The following is a 19,067-nucleotide window of genomic DNA, read 5'->3' on the forward strand; positions in this document are numbered from 1 at the left end:
TGGACATCCCTAATAGCGTACAATTAAACTGATATTGATTTTTAGGTGGGCCTTTTTTAGGTGTCTAAAATCTGTTTTGCTGCTGCCCCGTCCACAGCAGTACATTGCTTTTCTCCCATTCTGGTACTTCTGTCTGTTTTTCCAAACTGGGGGCGTCATCTACTGTAGGTAATACACTGACTATGGATAAGTACCTCACAGCTAACATCATGACTATGTCAGCCTGTCAATTGGTCTTGGAATTTTTTTGAAGGTGCAGGTTATCCTCTGCTTTACATTGTTAGAAGCAGTAAATGTTTATTGACAAAGTTCTGGTACGGTGATAGTTAGGGGTGTGACGATTCACTCAGCTCACGATACGATACACGATATTGGGTTCACGATCTCGATACGATACGATATTATAACAATAACTTTAACAAAACTTGAATGATAAAAATATATGACTGAAAAAGTAGCCTTTTATTCAAAAGACACAAAATGCAAAACAATGCTGTTGTTTGTCCTATAGTTCCATTTTGTATGGTATCAGTCCTTCCTCCTGTCCTCCATCAGTCAGTAACAGTCCTTCTTCCTGTCCTCTGCTGATGTCACTCACTGCTGCAGGTAATGTTACAGTTACCTGTTAGCCGTCAAGCTAACGCACTCTGCTTGTGCGAACAGCAGCGGTGGATGAGAGACTGCGGACAGAGCAGATTTTAAACGTTGCTTTCCTAAATGTTTAACCGTTTCATCGTGTTTATGCTTGTTGAACAGGTGTAATAACGTATCTTGGCTTCACACTTGCAAAGTTTTATTGAACTTACTAACAGCAGCGAGCGTAGCGTCAACTCGTCTCCACCGCGGCCTCTCTGATCAGCTGTTCACTGACTGCGCTGTGTGTGTTGATGTGTGTGGAGCTCCGACAAGGCCTATTGAAGTAGGCTGGGTCATGGGCGCACATGGCTCTTGGGGTATGACACATGCACAATGTAACTGAAGCTGCAGCCGTGCGTTGCGATTGGTTCAATTTCGGCGAGGGCAGACCAGATTTTACTCAGCCTCCTTCCATGGGCTTTGCAGAGCAGCAGGAAGAGGCTGCAGCTTTAGACCCAGGCCCCGTATGTACGTTTGTACGTAGTACCTATTATGCCCTGTTATCGCGATTCAGTTTTTCGTCTCAACGATGCATATTGTCACGTTTTTATATCGCGATATTTCGTGGCACGGTATTTCCTCACACCCCCCTAGTAATGGTATATAAACACAGTAGTGTCCAGAAAGATTGGCTGTTTTTTGGTCCATGGTCAGTTCCTGAATACACAACACAAAATCAAGTTTTTTATAGTTCTTTTTTTAAGGTTCTGAACTAATACTCCTGTTTCTCAGTGAGAGATCCACCATGACTCATGCTGTTTCATGCCCCACAGTGTGGGAGAGGAGTGCAGTATTATTGCAGTACCAGTGAATCGTTCCAGAATTTCATCCGGGAACATTGCTGGAGGGTGTTTAACTTTAACACAGAACAAGGTTGTAATACAGAATGGGGAGGGAACAGCACATCAGCTTTTCTCTTTTGTTTGATGTAAAAGTACTAGTATTAGCTATCCTTACGTACTTTATTCTCTAAAATGATCTAAAGGTTACACCTAATGCTCAATTTTTAAAATGTCATGCAGTAGATTTTTACTTCTTAGTTCTGTTTTTAAGGAACACTGAGTCGAGAAAACGTCGTAGGGGTCTACTCGTAAAAGATTGAGATGAATTATTCAGAACTGCTTTCAATGTGGGGTTTTATGTGGTTTTTGTGAGAATATTGAATTGATGATACATTATTGATTTTACGGTCTTCAGCATGGCTGCTTGTGTCAGCAGTTTGTAAGGATCTCTTTGGGACTCTTGTGTGGCTCACAAGTGCAAACGTTTGTTTCCTCTGTCTGTCATACTACTGTGTTTCCTCACTTACCACGGTTCTTTACTCAGGCTGATCCTGTCACTTTACCTAAGCTGTTTCCAAATAATGAAGCCTTTGTACTTCCAGTGTGTGCATACCCGTTTTAAAGTGATTTGAAAAGTATCTTACAGTTGCATGCTTTAGTTTAGAGTACTATGATCAGAGCTCATGAACCAGGACATAGGGGTTTGTCTGTGCAGTATACATGCTGGACACTAGAGGACAGTATCCAAAGATGAAGTGCAGTGGAGTCTGTCTGCATGTTTCTGGCTCCCTTCACTAACTGCACTGTGTTCCTTCCTGCTCACAGTGTACATCTTCTTCTGTGAACCATTTGATTCCAGATTGTGGAAAGTCTTATAGAACTACGTGTGTGTACAGTAGTAAAATGTTGAGGTGAGATCAGCAGACAGAGCCAATGTTCAGACTGCAGAAAAAAAGCAACAGAAAATGATGTCAGGGTCATTGGCCAAACAAGGTTGTAAAAGCATTGACATTTAAACTACACAAGGAAAGTAATTTATTACTTAAATGACTTTATGTCCTAGCAGAGTGGGGGTTTCTGGCACAACTTCCCTTACTTCCAAGCTGCATGGTGAAGCAACACCAGCAGTATAGATCAACATCATCAGGGAGGATGGGATGAAGGCCACAAGCCAAAACACATTGGTCGTACAAAGTTGTTCTATATACTACAAGTTTTGACCTCTTATTACTTAATGTCCTCAGACTGTTTTAGAAGGCTGTTTGTGTTAACTCAGTCAGTAAATGTATTCAGATAACTCAGAGCTAAGTAGGTTTTTAATAAAGATACAGTCTGTCTGTCTGTCTGGGTTTTATAATATGACTTTGTTTACTTGTTCGTGTATGCTTTACTTGTAATTTAGATGACTCTGGAGTTATTGGAAATGTTTGGAAACAATCCTACATAGCCACCGCTGGTCTCTTATTCGTGTAATCGCTAATCTTTATATGCAACTCTACCGGGTTTAAACAGAATGAATAGACATGCAAAAAAAGCAGCAAGCATTCGAATGTTGATTTAGAATTAGAATGTCAACTTTATGAATGAATTCGGTACAGCCCTCGTTTTATCTTGAGTTATTTATTTTTTTATAGTTTTTTAGTAAAGTGTTACCCAAAACATCTGCAGCATAAACCAAAATAAATGCTCTCATGGATTATAACAGTGATTCTCAAACTGTGTGGCGCAGAGGCATGACAGGTGGGGCGCGCGGACCGGGGGGAAAATGTGATGCGCAATTAATGTTTTGACGTCGGAATCTTTTTCACGGCTCAACAGTAAACAAGTTGGCTCTTAAAAGGTACTGTTTGTAACTTCTTACACGTATAAATCATTGCGGGTCAGTGTCCCATGCGCGCTCGCGTATGGCTACGCTGTTCAGACCAGACTCCAACACAAACTACACAGAAGCACCAAAACCGCAATGGTCTATCTAGTGAAGCCCGTCTGTTAAACAGTGTTGGCCGCGGTCGTAGCTTTGGTCTCCAGGACCGGAGTCTCTGCTGTACTCTGCTCCTTGACCTGCCTGCCTTCACTCACACACCGCGCGCGTTCTCGCTTGCTCTCTCGCTTGCTCTCTCGCTTGCTCTCTCGCTTGCTCTCTCGCTTCATGTGCATGCGCGCACACTCCACACTGCAGAAGACTTCGTAGCTCTGAGAATATCTAGTGAATGTACAGTGGACGTTTGTGCGGAAATAAATGCTGCAGCTCCTCCAGACCAACAGAGGTTTCCCGTGTCTTGTGAAGTGACGGGGCTCCGCAGAGAGAAACGTTATCGTCTCCGACCAAAACTCCGACGTCTCCCCTGTTCCCTCCGGCCGCGGTCGGGAGGCTGAAGCAGGAAAAGCCAACACTATGATCAGCATTGATTCATGGAGAGACCTTCGTCTGGTCAGCTAACATTACTGCCAAGCAGCTGAAATATAGAGTGATATTGTGGTTTTAGCTGACGTGTGTCGCCTCACTAATTTGAGCGATGATTGTTCATGTCTATGTAGAGCGAGCACGAGCAACAGGACGCTGACTTTCGTTGACTTAATGGCCACAGGTGTCGCTGTTAACAAGCAATTTCTGATTCTTACAAACAGTCCCTTTAATACATCCATGGTAGCAATGGTGTTAATTCAGACAGGTAGTCTGTAGGTTTACAGATTGGGCAGATATAGAGACAAAAATTAAAACATTTGATGCTTTGGAGACGAACAAGACAATGTTCTCATCTGACGGTAATCAAAAGAAAATATGACGAAGTAGGGCTGCACCGAGAAGTTCGAAGCTTCATTCACAACGTTGACATCGTAATTATTATTAAACCTACAGAAACATTAGCCTACCTTCCACCTTCTCTGCCCTCCACTCTCTCAAACACACACGGAGGGAGTGACACGGCGCTCCGCCCCTCTCCGTAACTGCCTCAGTTCAAAAGCAGAAATCCAACAGCACCATAAAGCCCATTTATGTAAATATAAATAATAATGAAGCCGGTGGGAGATGAGCAGACAGCGGTGTGTATTTTATGTCTGAAAACTCTGGCAGCTGATACCCTACCAATTAAGAAGACATTTAGAAACATTACATCTCAATCACAAAAAGTGGTTTGATAAAGTTTAACCCTCATCCTACCAACCTATTTAACATGATAGAAATATTGACTGAATAAACGATAAGAAACAACCTTCACAGCAAAATGTGAACTTATTTCTTCTCAAAACATTATTAGTTATATATTTAATGTCATCTGAAGAAAAACTACAGATTATTATTTTAGCAAAGTTACAGTTAATTTGCATATTGTGTAAAACGAAAATAGACTCAAGCACATGTCTGTGTCTCTTTCACAATGCTTGACAGAGTGCCCCTACCCCCTGATAGTGTGTGATACTTTAAATTCGGACCCATGCCAAACAGTTTATCCATCTATTCTATTTTAACTGCATAGGCTGGAATTAGGTGCTTTTGACTAGGGTCCTCCAGGACCCCAGTACATTGCTCTGTTTAAAAAAAGGGAGGTGGGGGTGGGGTAAAAGTAATATATAACATAGAAACACATTAGTGCTACACTGACTACATTTCAACCTGTGATTAGTATTCAGGCTGCCGACCTGTACGCTAGTAACCAGGCGAGGGCTTCCAAACAGTCAATGAATAGTGAGGGGGCGGTCGTATCCTTGCTTAGATGTGTTGTTGTTTTCTTTTATTTTAGCGAGAACATAAATTAGTGGCACAGCCGGGGCATGGAGTCTTTTAGTTGGGTGATGTGTGGGAGGGCTGGTTGGCACTGCAGTCAGTCACTTCAACCAAAGTCAGACAAGCAAACAGAGAGACAAAAGTGAGACTCTGTCTCTCTGAGAGACACCATCCGCTGGCCAGTGAAGAGAAAACAGCGGGGTGTTTTTTTACACCCATATTGTGGCATAGAGTGTGGCATAGAGTGAACCATATATTGTGCACATCAAATATTAATGTCAGAGCCAACTTGTTCTGTCTGCTGTAGAAAACAAATCATGGAATAAATCAATGGGCCCTCAGTTTTAAATCGGTAATCTGTGTTTTACTTTGGTGATATCTTTAGAGCTGAGTTGTCGTTGATGTGGTAGTTTGCATTGCACTTCCCACAGGTGACCTTTCAAACAGTTTTTACTGTACATTTTTCTTGATTTTCTGTTGATGCAGTTTGTCTTGTAGGTGTCTCTCTTCTCTCTGACCTTTTCATGCTGGCTATCCGTTTCATGTTTTATGTGTCTATAAAAGTCAGTTTGAAAAGTCCGATAACAGGTGTTTGTTCCCAAAGATGTATGAATAATCCTTATAAATCATGATTATATTCAACAAAATCAACATTATCATCATTTTAGCCATATTCATGTATTCCCACTGTATCCCTGCTATTAATGTGGATTGAGATTGATGGAGTTTTAAAAACCTCCAGTGAAAGTGCTGTAGGTGCTGGAAGTCATTACAGATGAACATCATCATTGTCAGAACTTTGCAATTCACTTTTAGGTCATAACTCACTGGTTGAGAAACGCTGCACTGAGTTGGGTGGCTCAAAGTTGCAACGCTGTACTTGATTATTTAAGTGTCTCAGGGTGTTGAAATATTTTTTCACATTCCTGATGTGAAGGATTTATTAATGTAAATTTTGCAATTTGCAGTTTCATGCTTGCTGATGAAAATTCTTTCTGATAGCTGAGTAAACAAAAACTCCCAGCTGTATGAGAAAGTGATAACACACACATGTGCTCAGGCTGCAAGGATCATATCTGCAGTATTTTGTTGCTTTTAACAGTGAGAGTGTAGATGCATTACTTTTCCGACTGATCTGACTTTAATGGTGCAAAATGTCAAACATTGTTAATAGAATTTGTGTTTTTGAGATGGTACTCCAGTTGTGTGGCATGCCATACGGACATACACTAGGTATGTTAATAATGAACCTTTTAACCGTTAACCGACATTAAGCATTTTAACCGATTAATGCTATCGGTTAAAACGGTTAAAATAAATGTTAATAATGGATTCAAAAGCTGAGCGGCTCAGAGGAGCTGCTCTTCACTTTAAGGAGAAAAGCTGGTCTACCTTAACAGCCCACCTTAAGAGGCGGAGCCGGAGGTGCAGGATACAGGAAGTTGTCTCTCCATGGATGTCTCTCCAGCTCGCATGAGTGGAGCGGAGGAGTTGTAGTTTCATAGCATTTATTCACCGACAAATAAAAAGTACACACACTGCTACACTTACGTTCACAACTAGAACGCCACCAACAACCTCACACTCACCGCCAACACACACACACACACACACACACACACACACACACACGGTCTGTTGGAAACTCGCTTAAGTTACGCAGACTACGTGTGTGGGGGCGGCGAGCACGAAGCCTCCGGTAATGCTAGAGCTGCTAACGTAGCACAAATACACACACTGTTGGACACTCACTAAAGTTATGTGGGCAAATAAAGTATCGTTCCGCCGGGCAGACACACAACTGACAACCTGCTAAACTAAACTAAATGTGCGGTGGAGACTTTTACTGGGAAAGTGGCTGCATGTCCGCGACACTACTCGCAGCATCGTGGCTGCTAAGTTAATGCTCCCAGATGGGTGAACTGGGGACTCCCGTCAACCAATATCTGTTGTGCTAGTAAAAAGTAAATAGTTGTAATGGTATGCATATTTATAATATTTTGTTGTTCAACACAGGCCATTTCGGTAGAGACATTAAAATGATGACAATAGAACAGAAATCATTTTATTTTACTTTTGTACTGCACTTTGTAGGCAGACGTTCTACTGGCATCATTATGGTAGTTGCTTTCAGTACAAAATGGCGTAACCGTAGCTCTGCCGCTGGGCGCTAATGTTGCAATGGAACCACCAATTGGCTTTCACTTCTTAACAATATACGTCCTTTGCCTTTACCCACTCTATTTGCTCTAACTTCCGGAGACATGCAGGAAACACCAAATGATACATCAGGACAGCTGTGAGGAAGGAATTTTCACACTCCTTGAAGTACGTGGCCTAAGAATTAGACTCTGCTCATACTGTGTCTTGCACTGTAAATGGCCGGAATCTGATTAATTTGAGTTTCCCACAGTTGTATCAGGGCGTGGCAGTCAAAGTTGGTTGATATTGTCAGAGTTAAAAGGATCAGAAGTTCATTATGTTTTGGCTTATGAGCAGTAGGGATGGGGAAAGAAAATCGATTCACCTATGTATCGTAATTTTGTAATACATTTTTGAAAACCTGAATTGATATGATTGCTTCATATGAGTCTATGGGGATGTAGAAGGAAGTTACCACTTTTATTGTTGTAATCTGAGAAACATGACTTCATATCCGTTTCAAGAAAAACAAAGCCAAAGCGAGGAAGCAGAAAACGGCGGAGGGTCAGCGTAGATACGACCTGCACCCTCACATTTTAAATCCAGCGTGGTAAACACTACACATCCAGTAACGGATGGAAACACTTTGGGTTTCACACATTGACAGGAAAAGCAGAGCTAGACATCACGGCTAAAGCTGCATGCTAACTCTGTCATGGACAGGAAACGTTATCGTATTGCAGTAACGTGCAGTCAAGTACACAAAAATCACAATACAGGGCTGTACGTTACCTTTTTTTACACAGCACTGGTGCTACAGAGGTTGGAAGTTTTTTAGCACTAGGCACAAAATTGCAGCAGGAATAAGTATCAAGTAAGTCCACTGTCCACACTCAAATTCTGTGTTGGGGGGGGCGTGGAGCATACACAAATACAGTTTAAAAAGTAATTTTCCATGACCTTTTAAAGGAATATCACTGAATAAATTGACATTGTTTTAAATATAGGCCTATGTATTTATTTATTATTATAATTTATGAATACAGCATGGATCCAGAAAGTAGAGGTGCTGAGAGGGCTGCAGCACCTCCTAAAACCAGGTATTGAAAAAACTATCAATTGATAAAACAAGTTTAAACTTCATGTTAAAACTATAGTGTTTCCCCTTTCTTACTGGGATACAGGATACATGTGTAGTACACAAGTATTTGTGGTGGGAAATAGGATATCGCGCATGAAAACATTGGTAAAAAAATACAGTAAAAAACAAAAGTAAAACAATAAATCCCATGTACTTCAACATCCACTCCTTTACCGTTTGCATACTGTTTTTTATTAGGGAAGTTAAACGGGTAATAATTCCCTCTATATGTTGCACTGTACAGCCCTGCAGTAAATGGTAATATCGAATCGCAATACTTGTAGAATCTCAATACTTAAAAATCGCAATACATATTGAATCGGCACCCAAGTATTGTGATAGTATCGACTCTGGAGATAAGCATATCGTCTCAGCCCTAATGCGCAGCATTGCATACAAGAAGCAAGTATTATGAAGACATCATTATGTGAAGTGACATTTCAGTTTACTTTGGCACAAGTGTTGGTCGCATGGATATTTTTTCTGAAGGAATTAGTTCCGTCTTCAGCTTTAGTCTCCGTTTGCTGTGGTTGTAATTTTCACACATATTCAGAGTTGTTTATCTTTGAGCTGTGTGATCCAGCACTGATCCAGTGTTCAGTCCTGTACTGAAGAGGTGTGGTCCATAGAAATGTGCCGTCATTCAGTTTTGGGAATATGACGTGACTTTTAAGAGAACCATGTAAGTGCTCTGGGAGTTTTTTTTTTTTAAAGCTGTGAATAGTTCAGGATCTACTTGGCGTGCCTTGCCCCAGTTTCTCCAGCAGCAGGAACTTGAATAACCCACGCAGCTCCGTCATTTGTTTTTTTCATCGAGGTAGCCATGTGTGTCTCTCTATCTGGGGTGGAGTTGGCCTGTGCGGTGTGTGTGTGTTTGAGGGATCTGCCGGTCTGCCTCAACTGGTATCTATCCTTGTGGTGTGTGTTCGCCTCTGTGCCTTTAAGAGGAGGGTCTGATATGCATGCGTGTGTGGGTATTTCTCAAGCTCAGGAGGGGAGTGGTGGTGGTCTGGAATGAAACCTACAGCTTTAGAGGGAGTACTGTGACTGAGTGTGGGTGAGGAAGAAGGTGGGGACAGACAGATAGGTGGACAGGCAACCAGGAGGGCTTTTATCAGCACTGAGGGTACAGAGAGTCAAAGAGGGGCGAAACAGTGCCAGTGGGAAGTTAAAAAGAAAGTTTGAAGATAGAGGAAGGTTGCCCTAACTCCGACTCAGTATCAGCAAGGCCATGTCCATGCCCATGTTTGACCCAGGTCAGCGGCTGTCAGAGGAGCAGGACTATGTGCAAGCCTATGAGAACGTCAGAGAAAAGTATAAAGGTAACAACACCCCCCTCTTCTCTTCTGTAGTGGCTTTCACTGTATATAACTCAAATGATGTCGACAATATGTTTGAATGGGAAGTTTGGTGTGAGTGAGTGCATGCTCCAGTATGGTGACTTACTTACCAGCTTTACTTGGTTTCATATTGATGTGCACAGATGCACTTTGGTTCAAGGGGCTCTGTGTGGGATGAAACAGGAAGTATAATATTTCTTTTGTAGAAAATGACATTGACATGTGGTCTGACACCTTTGCACAGAGCTGCTGGAGAAACGTTATAAAGTTCATTGTCAAATCTTTATTATTATTATATTTGAAGGCCGGTTGATATGATTCACAACAGCGTCACTTCAAATGTAACACTATGGGTTCCTCTGTGGTGATTTTTGAGCGTTTAAAGGATGTCTCTCTGAGATGCAGGAGGCTGACCCGTGTCCTTCAGGCTAAGCAATTAAATACCAATAAAACACAAAGGAGTCCTCGTCTTTGTCCTCTTCTCTGACCTGGCAGCCTCCTTTGCATACAGGGGAATCACTGGGCAGTGTGGACTGAGCACACAGGGGTGAGACATTTGGCCCTTGGTTGAATGGCAAAGGTCCAACAGCGCAGCATGAGCGATACAGTAAGAACTACCAGCCAACAAGGCGGCACATCAGAAGGACATTCAACTGATTATGTCTGGGTAAACACGGCCTTGACTGGATAGTGTTTTTCATTTCAGAAAGCAGACACAGGAAGCCGGATCAACCTCGAGATGTTCCTGCAGCTCATTTGCTTGCTAGATTCATGAGTCTGAATTTGACCAATGCAAAACCTGGCAGGGAATCATGAGCTCTGTGCTGCAGGAAGCCATAGGTTGAAACAGATTTTATACACTATTCTACTGGTTTACTTATGTACAAAATGGAGCTGTCGGTCGATTAAAATTGATGATTATGCATAGTTAATCACAATTAATCGCACATTTTTTATCGCTTCAGAATGTACCTTAAAGGGAGATTTGTAAAGTATTTAATACTCTTATCAACATGGGAGTGGGCAAATATGCTGCTTTATGCAAATGTATGTATATATTTATTATTAGAAATTAATTAACGACACAAAACAATGACAAATATTGTCCAGAAACCCTCATAGGTACTGCATTTAGCATAAAAAATATGCTCAAATCATACCATGGTAAACTGCAGCCCAACAGGCAACAACAGCTGTCAGTGTGTCAGTGTGCTGACTTGACTATGACTTGCCCCAAACTGCATGTGACTATCATAAAGTGGGCATGTCTGTAAAGGGGAGACTCGTGGGTACCCATAGAACCCATTTACATTCACATATCTTGAGGTCAGAGGTCAAGAGACCCCTTTGAAAATGGCCATGCCAGTTTTTCATCGCCAAAGTTTGGCGCAAATTTGGAGCGTTATTTAGCCTTTTTCGACAAGCTAGTATCACATGGTTGGTACCAATGTGTTCCTTAGGTTATCTTTTTTTCAGATACCAGTATCTTCACTCTAGCTTTAAAACTGAGCCCGCTACAACCTAAAAACTGCAACTTGCGTTAAATGCATTAAAGACATTAGTGGCGCTAAAACAAATTTGCGTCATCACGTTAACTTTGACAGCTCTAGTACAAAATAGATTAATTTAAAATTTTACAAAAGAAAAATAGACTAGTTAAACTGTTAAAATTCTACTGTTACAGCCCTGATCAAAATCTGTCATTCAATGTCCAAGTCTACTACTTAACCGATGCTCAAACACTGACCTTCATGACCTTGTAGCACTCAAAGACCAAACTTAAATAAGAGCCTTAAATGATGCACCATTATGGTATTATGGTGTATGCATGTTTGAGCGAGTCTGTGTGTCACTCGTGTTTAAGAAGTTGAAATGAAAAACTGTGTTTGCACATCCAGACATTGTTGCTTTCTAATCCAGACTAAGTTGCTTTTAGCACTAGGGCTGTGGCGGTGAAGGAATTTCCCCTACGGTGACAATAATTGGCTCAACAGCACGATATGTGTTATTATTGCCATTTTTTTTTTCTTTTTTCCTGTTCTTCATTTATCTTGATTTTAGAGCTATATAGAGTGCTACAGGTGTCCTAAAACCTGGAAATAAGTTAGCATTTTAGCACTTCCGGTTCCCTCGTCTGTTTTTAATGGGTTTTTAGTTAGATACCTGAAATAAGGTGTGTGGTTAACACAAGTTAAAGAGATTTTAACATTTTGTTTTATGATATAAAATACGTCAGTAAATATCCCACTCGTGAATTTTGAAGCCTTTACGTGTCTTTACAAAGGCGGTTGCTAACAAGTGGCTAAATGAGACTACTAAACATCATCATGCCGACTCGTCATCCTTTACAGCCTCGTTGTGTATATTCACACTCGTGACCGTTGTGTAGTTCGTTTATAGCCTAACGTTAGAGTTTTATTTCTGGCGATTGCATTCACGCTTCAAATATCATAAAAGTGGTGTTCATTTGTGAAGATTATCTTATGGAACAAAACGTGTAAGTATCATCATTTTTGTTTGCCACAGAGCTGATTTTCTGCAATAATCCAAAACCCAATGGAACAATCCCATTGGCTTTTTATTGAGGGATTCCTCAATTCCTGGTTGGCCTACAAAAATATGTCATCCCTGGAGCACCCTATAAATAAGCTTCATTGTTAGGCTATTATTAGGTATATTGATGCTTTTTAAATGACAAAGAAAAATAAATACTTGTTAGGGATGTTAATAATTAACCGTTTAACTGTTAACCGAAATTAACCATTTTAACCGATTAAGGCTACCGGTTAAAACGGTTAAAAGAAATACTAATAATTAATTAAAACGCTGAGCGGCTCATTACTTTAAGGAGAAAAGCTGGTCCACCTTAACAGCCCACCTTAAGAGGCGGAGCCTGAGTTGCAGGATACAGGAAGTTGGTACCAGTCTCTCAGCTTTTCCTGGGAAAATGTCTGCATGTCTGCGACGCTACACGCAGCATCGTGGCTGCTAAGTTGACGCTCCTGGACAGGTAAACTGGGGACTCAGTTGTCTGTTGTGCTCATACACTGCAGCTGGCGCACCGCAGCATGCGAGGCACAAATCTAGTTGGTAAACAGTTAAGAATCAGTTAACGAGGGTCGGTTATTGATTAAGAAACTTGAAGAATACTGAAAGGCAATGAGGCGCAGCGTTTTTTTTTTCCAGCTGAGACGCTTCGGTTGTGTCTGGTTGCTATAATACCGAATTAGGGATGTCACGATACCAGAAATCTAGTAGTCGATACCAATACCAGTGAATTTCCATGATTCTCGAAACCCAATTCGATACTGCGGTAAAAAACAACAACAACTTGCCTGTATGGGTCACTCTCAGGCTCAATGTGCAAGTAAAGGCAGATGAATTACAGCAACATCTGGAGGTGTTTTGGCCTAGGACACAGGCTGACAGGACCAGCTGTGCTCTCTTATTGCACTTGTCATCCATATACAGTAGGACATAAGTGAATAAGCAGCTCTCTTTCTGTGGAGCCCCGAGTAGTTTGTACTGTGTGTAGGCCTTATAGTGTCTCTGTGTGTAACTATCAAAGCAAGGCATTGTTGCTGAGAGGCAGCATGGATGTTCAGCTAAATCTCTGGTTAAAAATAGGTTAGAAATATAAGCAGAAATTATAACTGTGGGCACAAATTCCACCCACTTACAACAGACTATCAATAAGGACAACTGGGCCTAGGCTTGGTCTCTATGTTGGGAACAGTATCATTTCATCCAGTCACAACAGTCTAGTCATTTTCTTCCCATGCGGTTGCCTACTGTGCATGTCTCTGTGGGCAGCGTTCCTGCTGTGTAGTTCTGGCACCAGTCTGGTGCCCCACGCCCCTGTCATGGCCTATAGTCCCTCTGCCAAGATCTCACTTCCTGTTGCTCTTTCTCATTGTTGGTTTTTGACTTGGTGCTATTTGTTCTAGATAATTGTACATCCAGAGCGAATGGAAAATTCTGGACACTATATCTGGGTGAAAAAGGGAGGTGGAGTTTAAAGAGAGTGAAAGTTGCTTCATCAACTGTTCATTGTGGTGTGGAGCTGATCTGGTTTTTGAACTAAAAGTGGGTTTGTTGTTTAGAAGTTTGTCATGAGATGTCAGCCTTTTCTCCCCAGCCATTGCTTGAGTCTGTGTAGACGTCTGTCTGGGTGAACTGAAGAACTCAAGTACTTAATGCTTTATCATGTCATCGGAAGAAGCAGAGAACCGTTTTATAATTAGTTGAAAGACACACTTCCAAATGGAGTTTCATTCATGAGTTTAAAATCAGGGATTAATAACCTGCAGCTGATATTCCTCATTTATTGTAAGCAGTAGGGCTGGGAAGATACACCTATCTCCTGATTCGATACTATCATAATACTTGGGTGCCGATTCAATATGTATTGCGATCCTACAAGTATTGCGGTTCGATATTATGATTTATTAGGATTTTTGTTCACTTTTTAAACTCTAGATCAGGGGAAAAGTTGAATTATACACTTTTAGGGACTTTTAATTTGGAAAATATCTAAATTAATACATTAAAATATTTCATGTCCTGATGTCAAATACACCAGTCGTCAAGCATTAATTATGAAATTTTTCCAGCAACCGTAAAAATCAAAGAATAAAGACATATCCCTCACAAATTAATGGTATTTTCTTTGTAAATCAAAAGGGACATGTAATGTTTTATACTTCTGATGAATATAATCCAATCAATCTTATTTCCATATATGTATTTTGTGTATACAGTTCCCTTTGTTAACACCTTATTTTGAAAACCTGACGTGGTCCCACGTGTATACTTTCGCTAACTTCTCCAAGTCCGTCTCTAGCTCTCCCATCAGCTCCTTCCTCTTTATACATCCATGGTCGGCTCCATCGGGGCCGTTTGAAAGCATTTAACATAAATGTCAGTGTATGGGTGCTCTACAGTCGTAGCGTCGGCTGATTTGACCATGGAGATGCGAGTGACGGCCGGCTTGACCGCACGTTACCGCAATACGATAACATTTCCTGTCCATGACAGAGATGGAATGCGGCTTTAGCCGTGATGGCTAGCCCTGCTTTTCCTGCAATGTGTATGTGCTCCATACTGTATGTGTAGTGTTTACCACTTTGGATTTAAAATGTGAGGGTGCAGGTCATATCCACGCAGACCCTCTACTTCCTCGTTCGGTTTGCTGCGGCTTTGTTTTGGTTTTGGTTTTTGAAAAATATGGAACGGATTTAAAGTCTCGTTACTCAGGCTACAACAATAAAAGCGGTAATTTCCTTCTACCTCCACATAGATTCAACTGAAGCAAATATTCTGGCATTAAAAAAATTATTTCAAAATCTTAAAAAACAAACATACAAAAAATCGCGATACATAGGTGAATCGATTGTTTTCCCACCCCCAGTAAGCAGATGTAATTATTAGTATTACTGGATAATTTAAATTCTTATTACCTTGCTCTGCTGAGTGATGGATTCTCTTCTATTTTTACCACTGGTGTTTGATGCCGGTTCAAAATTCATAACACTGGTGAGAGATATCAGATCCTAAAAAAAAGTATGCCTCATGAACAACTTGTATTTACCACTGGGAGGTTGAATGTGAATGTTTTTCCTAAATGAAATGGCTTAATCTCCCATTAATCAAGTTGTTGTTCTTGTCTCGTGAGGCCCGTTTGTTTAAGTTATTGCAACAGGTGAAATTCCCTTGTGAATGATAAAGTGTGCTTGAGTGGACCTCTGTGTTATAATAGTAACTGAACAGATCTATTAATGTAAACACGCAGCTCTGCTTTAAATACTCACCACAAATACATCCCACGAGTTTACTCTGTCAGTCCTCAATTATTCTGGTTGAAAGACAAACTAAACGACTTCTGACATTTAGCTCAGAGAGATGTTGCTTTGGAAGGTTGCAATAACTGGTCTTTCCTTCTACAAATGTTATTAGTCTTGCAACATCAAAACACATTTTTGTGCAATCAATGTCTTTTGAATACAAGTCACATTTTATTCATGTTGGAATGTTGGTACTGACTCCCTCAAATACAGTTTAACTACCTACACTTAATGACTCCACTGACCTCGCCTCAGACTAAGGTGTTCTCTTAGCCTCAAGGACGCATTCCTTTGAGGTTACTTGGTGGTTCCGCTGCCAAACATCCCAAGAATTGTTATTCAAAATAAAAACACAGACTTTTCCCTCAAACTTTTTGTTTTTCCGATGAATAAAGTTCTACATTTTAAACTAAAACGAAAAAGAAAACTAGGTGACTAAAGCTCTTTTACAATAAGCTGAAATGGGTATAAAAATGAGACAACAGTGCAGTTGAGGGAATTTATTTAAAGCAGAGGTCACTCTGCAGCACGTTCTCAGCTTATGGAGGAGGGAACCTGCCAAAATAAAAAAATAAATGAATGAATAAATAAATGTAAATAAAAAATGTCATTAACTGTAGCAAAAATAATCTTAAAAATAAATGTAGCCATTGATTAATTAATTTCTGTGTTTAGTTTGCGCCTTTATTTATTTATCTTTGTATTAATTCCCTTATTTATTTATTTATTATGAATTTATTATTTATTTATTTTGCATTTATTCAATATACATTTTTTTTAAATTGATTTATTTATGCAACGATTTTCCCTTTGCATTTCACCCTTTATTTATTTCCCCAAACTTATTTATTGCTGTATTCTTTTCTTTATATATTTCTTTACAACATTTCTTTTTAAAAAACATTTTTTTATGCATTTATGCAATCTAACATCGCACTGTGGCTGCTGCTGACTTTCCATTACTGCCTGACATATTTCAAACTGATCCGCTGTCAAAATTGACCAAAATGACCGTTATCTTGTTTTGGGGAAGCATTTTTGATGAACAATAGCGGTTAGTGTCAAGCTCCCTGACAAACACATTGGCATTTCCTGTGGATACTTATAATAAAAGTCAACTTGTGTTTTGCCAGTTAAAATGCTTTTAATGTAAAGCTGCAGCAGTCCAAAATGTTTGGTTTGCATTAGCAGCAAATTATATAGCATTATTCCAGGAGTAGTATACTGCAAATACATAAATATTGCAATACTTTCATCAGTGGGCCATAGGCTCAATCCACCATTTTGTTACCTCATTCATTGATAGATAGTGACTTAACAGACATTTATATGAATTAAAATCTTCAAGTTTGCCACTTTAGATATAAAACAATTTTACGTTTTATTTTTCCCGTTGCTCATTTGAGTTTACAGGTAATCTGCGACAGGGTTACAAAAGACAATGACAATAGTCTTTGTCTTTGCTGATCTCATCGTTGTGTTTGCTCTGTAAAGTGTGTGTAATTAAATCCAGCCCATTTTAAAATGCACTTGTGTCCCTCTCCCCCTTCTCAAACACTCTTAGATAAGCCAACGCACTGGGAAAACCTGCAGATACAACACACCCTGTTTCTGCTTTAGACTCTGCAGTGTGTGTTCTGTGTGTCTGTGTGTGGTGTGTGTGTTGTGTCTGTGTGTGTGTGGGTGTCTGTGTGTGTGTGTCTGTGTAAATACCACAGGGTTCACTTCTAAAAGGGTCTGCGACAAGTTTAGTCTTGTGAATCACTGTTGAGCCGGAGCGTCCACAGAGAAGCCCCCCCTCCTCACGTTCACTTCCAGTACTTGCCTCAGATCGCTTTCATGCAACCTGATCTCATATTCAAAAATAGCATAGTCCTCAAGTGTCACGCATGTTGTGCACATAGAAAATTCCTTCATACGCACAGATGCATAATCAAAACACTGAACTTTAGCCAATAAGTGCAATAATATTTTCACATGTAAAAGTTCACATTTTAGTTTAAAAACATCCACATTAAGGCTGGAGGAAGTTTTGGGATTTGGGTTGCACCATTTGATGCTGTAACAAAATCAGGGTGCAGGTGAAGTTTTTCTTTTTTTTTTTTTAATGTCCAATAGTAATGAGATATTACAGCCATGGACTAGGGATGGGGGATTGTTCATTTTTATTGATTTTGTGAGACTGCTTAACGATCAGAGTCTTTATCGATACCACTATCGATACTTTTCTATTATTTGGTGGAAAGACGGGACGACATAAATTCGTACCAGTTTTTGCTTTTATTGCTTAACAGTGACTTTGTTACTTTAAAACATAACTAAAACATCAAAAGTGATTTCTTTATTCAAAACATTGTTTTTTTATTTTAAAAAGTAATTTTATTGGTTTGTTATGTATAATTTTGCATGTTTTTTTTATTTTGATGTTAACAATGCAGCCATTTAAATTTTTTAAAAAATGTAAAAAGTTTGCATTTTGTCAAAAAACAAGATTTTGCATAGGGGCCCCCAAAAAGCTAGAACCGGCCCTGCTAGCTGGTGGTACTAAAGTTGGAGGAGCTTCTGACAGATGCTCCTGTCATGGGGGAGAGACTCGGCATGTTGCCACAGACAAATGTGATGGAGAGATCTCATTGGCAGCCTTATTACCCATAAGGGATGAAGAGAGGAGTAAGTAGGTTAACATTAGTAACATGATTTGAGCTTTTGTGGAGTTTGACTCCTCATAGTTAAAGCAATGTTTTCGTCAGCTCTTACTTACTTACTTAGTCCTTGTTGCGCCTAGTGGCACATAGGGCAAGGACTAAGGATTTCCCTCAATCTCTGTTGTTTGCTTTCTTTCTCAATGCTGTTCCAGCTGTATCCTCATCTTCATTTCTCCTTCGATGATTCGCCTCCAGGTTGTTTTGGGCCTCCCTCGTTTGCGTTTTCCCTCCGGTGTCCAACGCAATGCCACTTTCGCATGTCATCAGATGGTTTCCTTAATACATGTCCAAGCCATCTCCTCTTCTTCTTATCAATATTGTTTCCATGTCCAAGCACCCTGTCGTTTGGTGTAGTTCATGGTTTGTGATCTTTCTAGGCCGATATATCCTCATGATCTTTCTAAAGGCGGGTATTGTGAAAGCTGGAAAGCTTGCCTGTGTCTCTTTCAGTCATTCTCCAGCACTCAGCACCATATAGAAGTACAGATAGTACACAGCTGTTGTATAACTTTAACTTGTGTTTCTAGTTATGTGTGTTGATTTCCAGATGTTTCCAAAGTCTTAGAATGCTGTCCTTGCTTTTCCTATCTGGCCATAAATGTCTTGGTCAGCTCCACCATCTGATGTTACCTCCGACTTCCGAGGTATGTGAAAGATGACGTACATGTCAGTTGTTGTCCATTTAGTTTATGACAGGTGTTCTTTCATGTTGAGGGGGCATGACTTCTGTTTTCTTGATGTTGATCGTAAT

General features: G+C 40.3%; 1 protein-coding gene across 8 annotated transcripts in view; it reads left to right on the forward strand.

The window, feature by feature from the left end:
• Positions 1-19,067, forward strand: part of pleca (plectin a) — a 153,551-nt gene that overhangs the window by 15,382 nt on the left and 119,102 nt on the right. For 2 of the 8 annotated variants that reach the window (XM_037794826.1, XM_037794828.1), the window contains exon 1: positions 9,437-9,750. The exons of the other annotated variants lie outside the window; for them this stretch is intronic. In XM_037794826.1, coding sequence (XP_037650754.1) covers positions 9,660-9,750 — 91 coding nt within the window. In that variant the 5' untranslated portion in view covers positions 9,437-9,659. Of the gene's footprint in view, positions 1-9,436; positions 9,751-19,067 lie in introns of those variants that run through there. 8 annotated transcript variants of the gene reach the window in all.

This window comes from Sebastes umbrosus, chromosome 15, assembly GCF_015220745.1.
Source record: "Sebastes umbrosus isolate fSebUmb1 chromosome 15, fSebUmb1.pri, whole genome shotgun sequence".
Lineage (NCBI taxonomy): Eukaryota > Metazoa > Chordata > Actinopteri > Perciformes > Sebastidae > Sebastes > Sebastes umbrosus.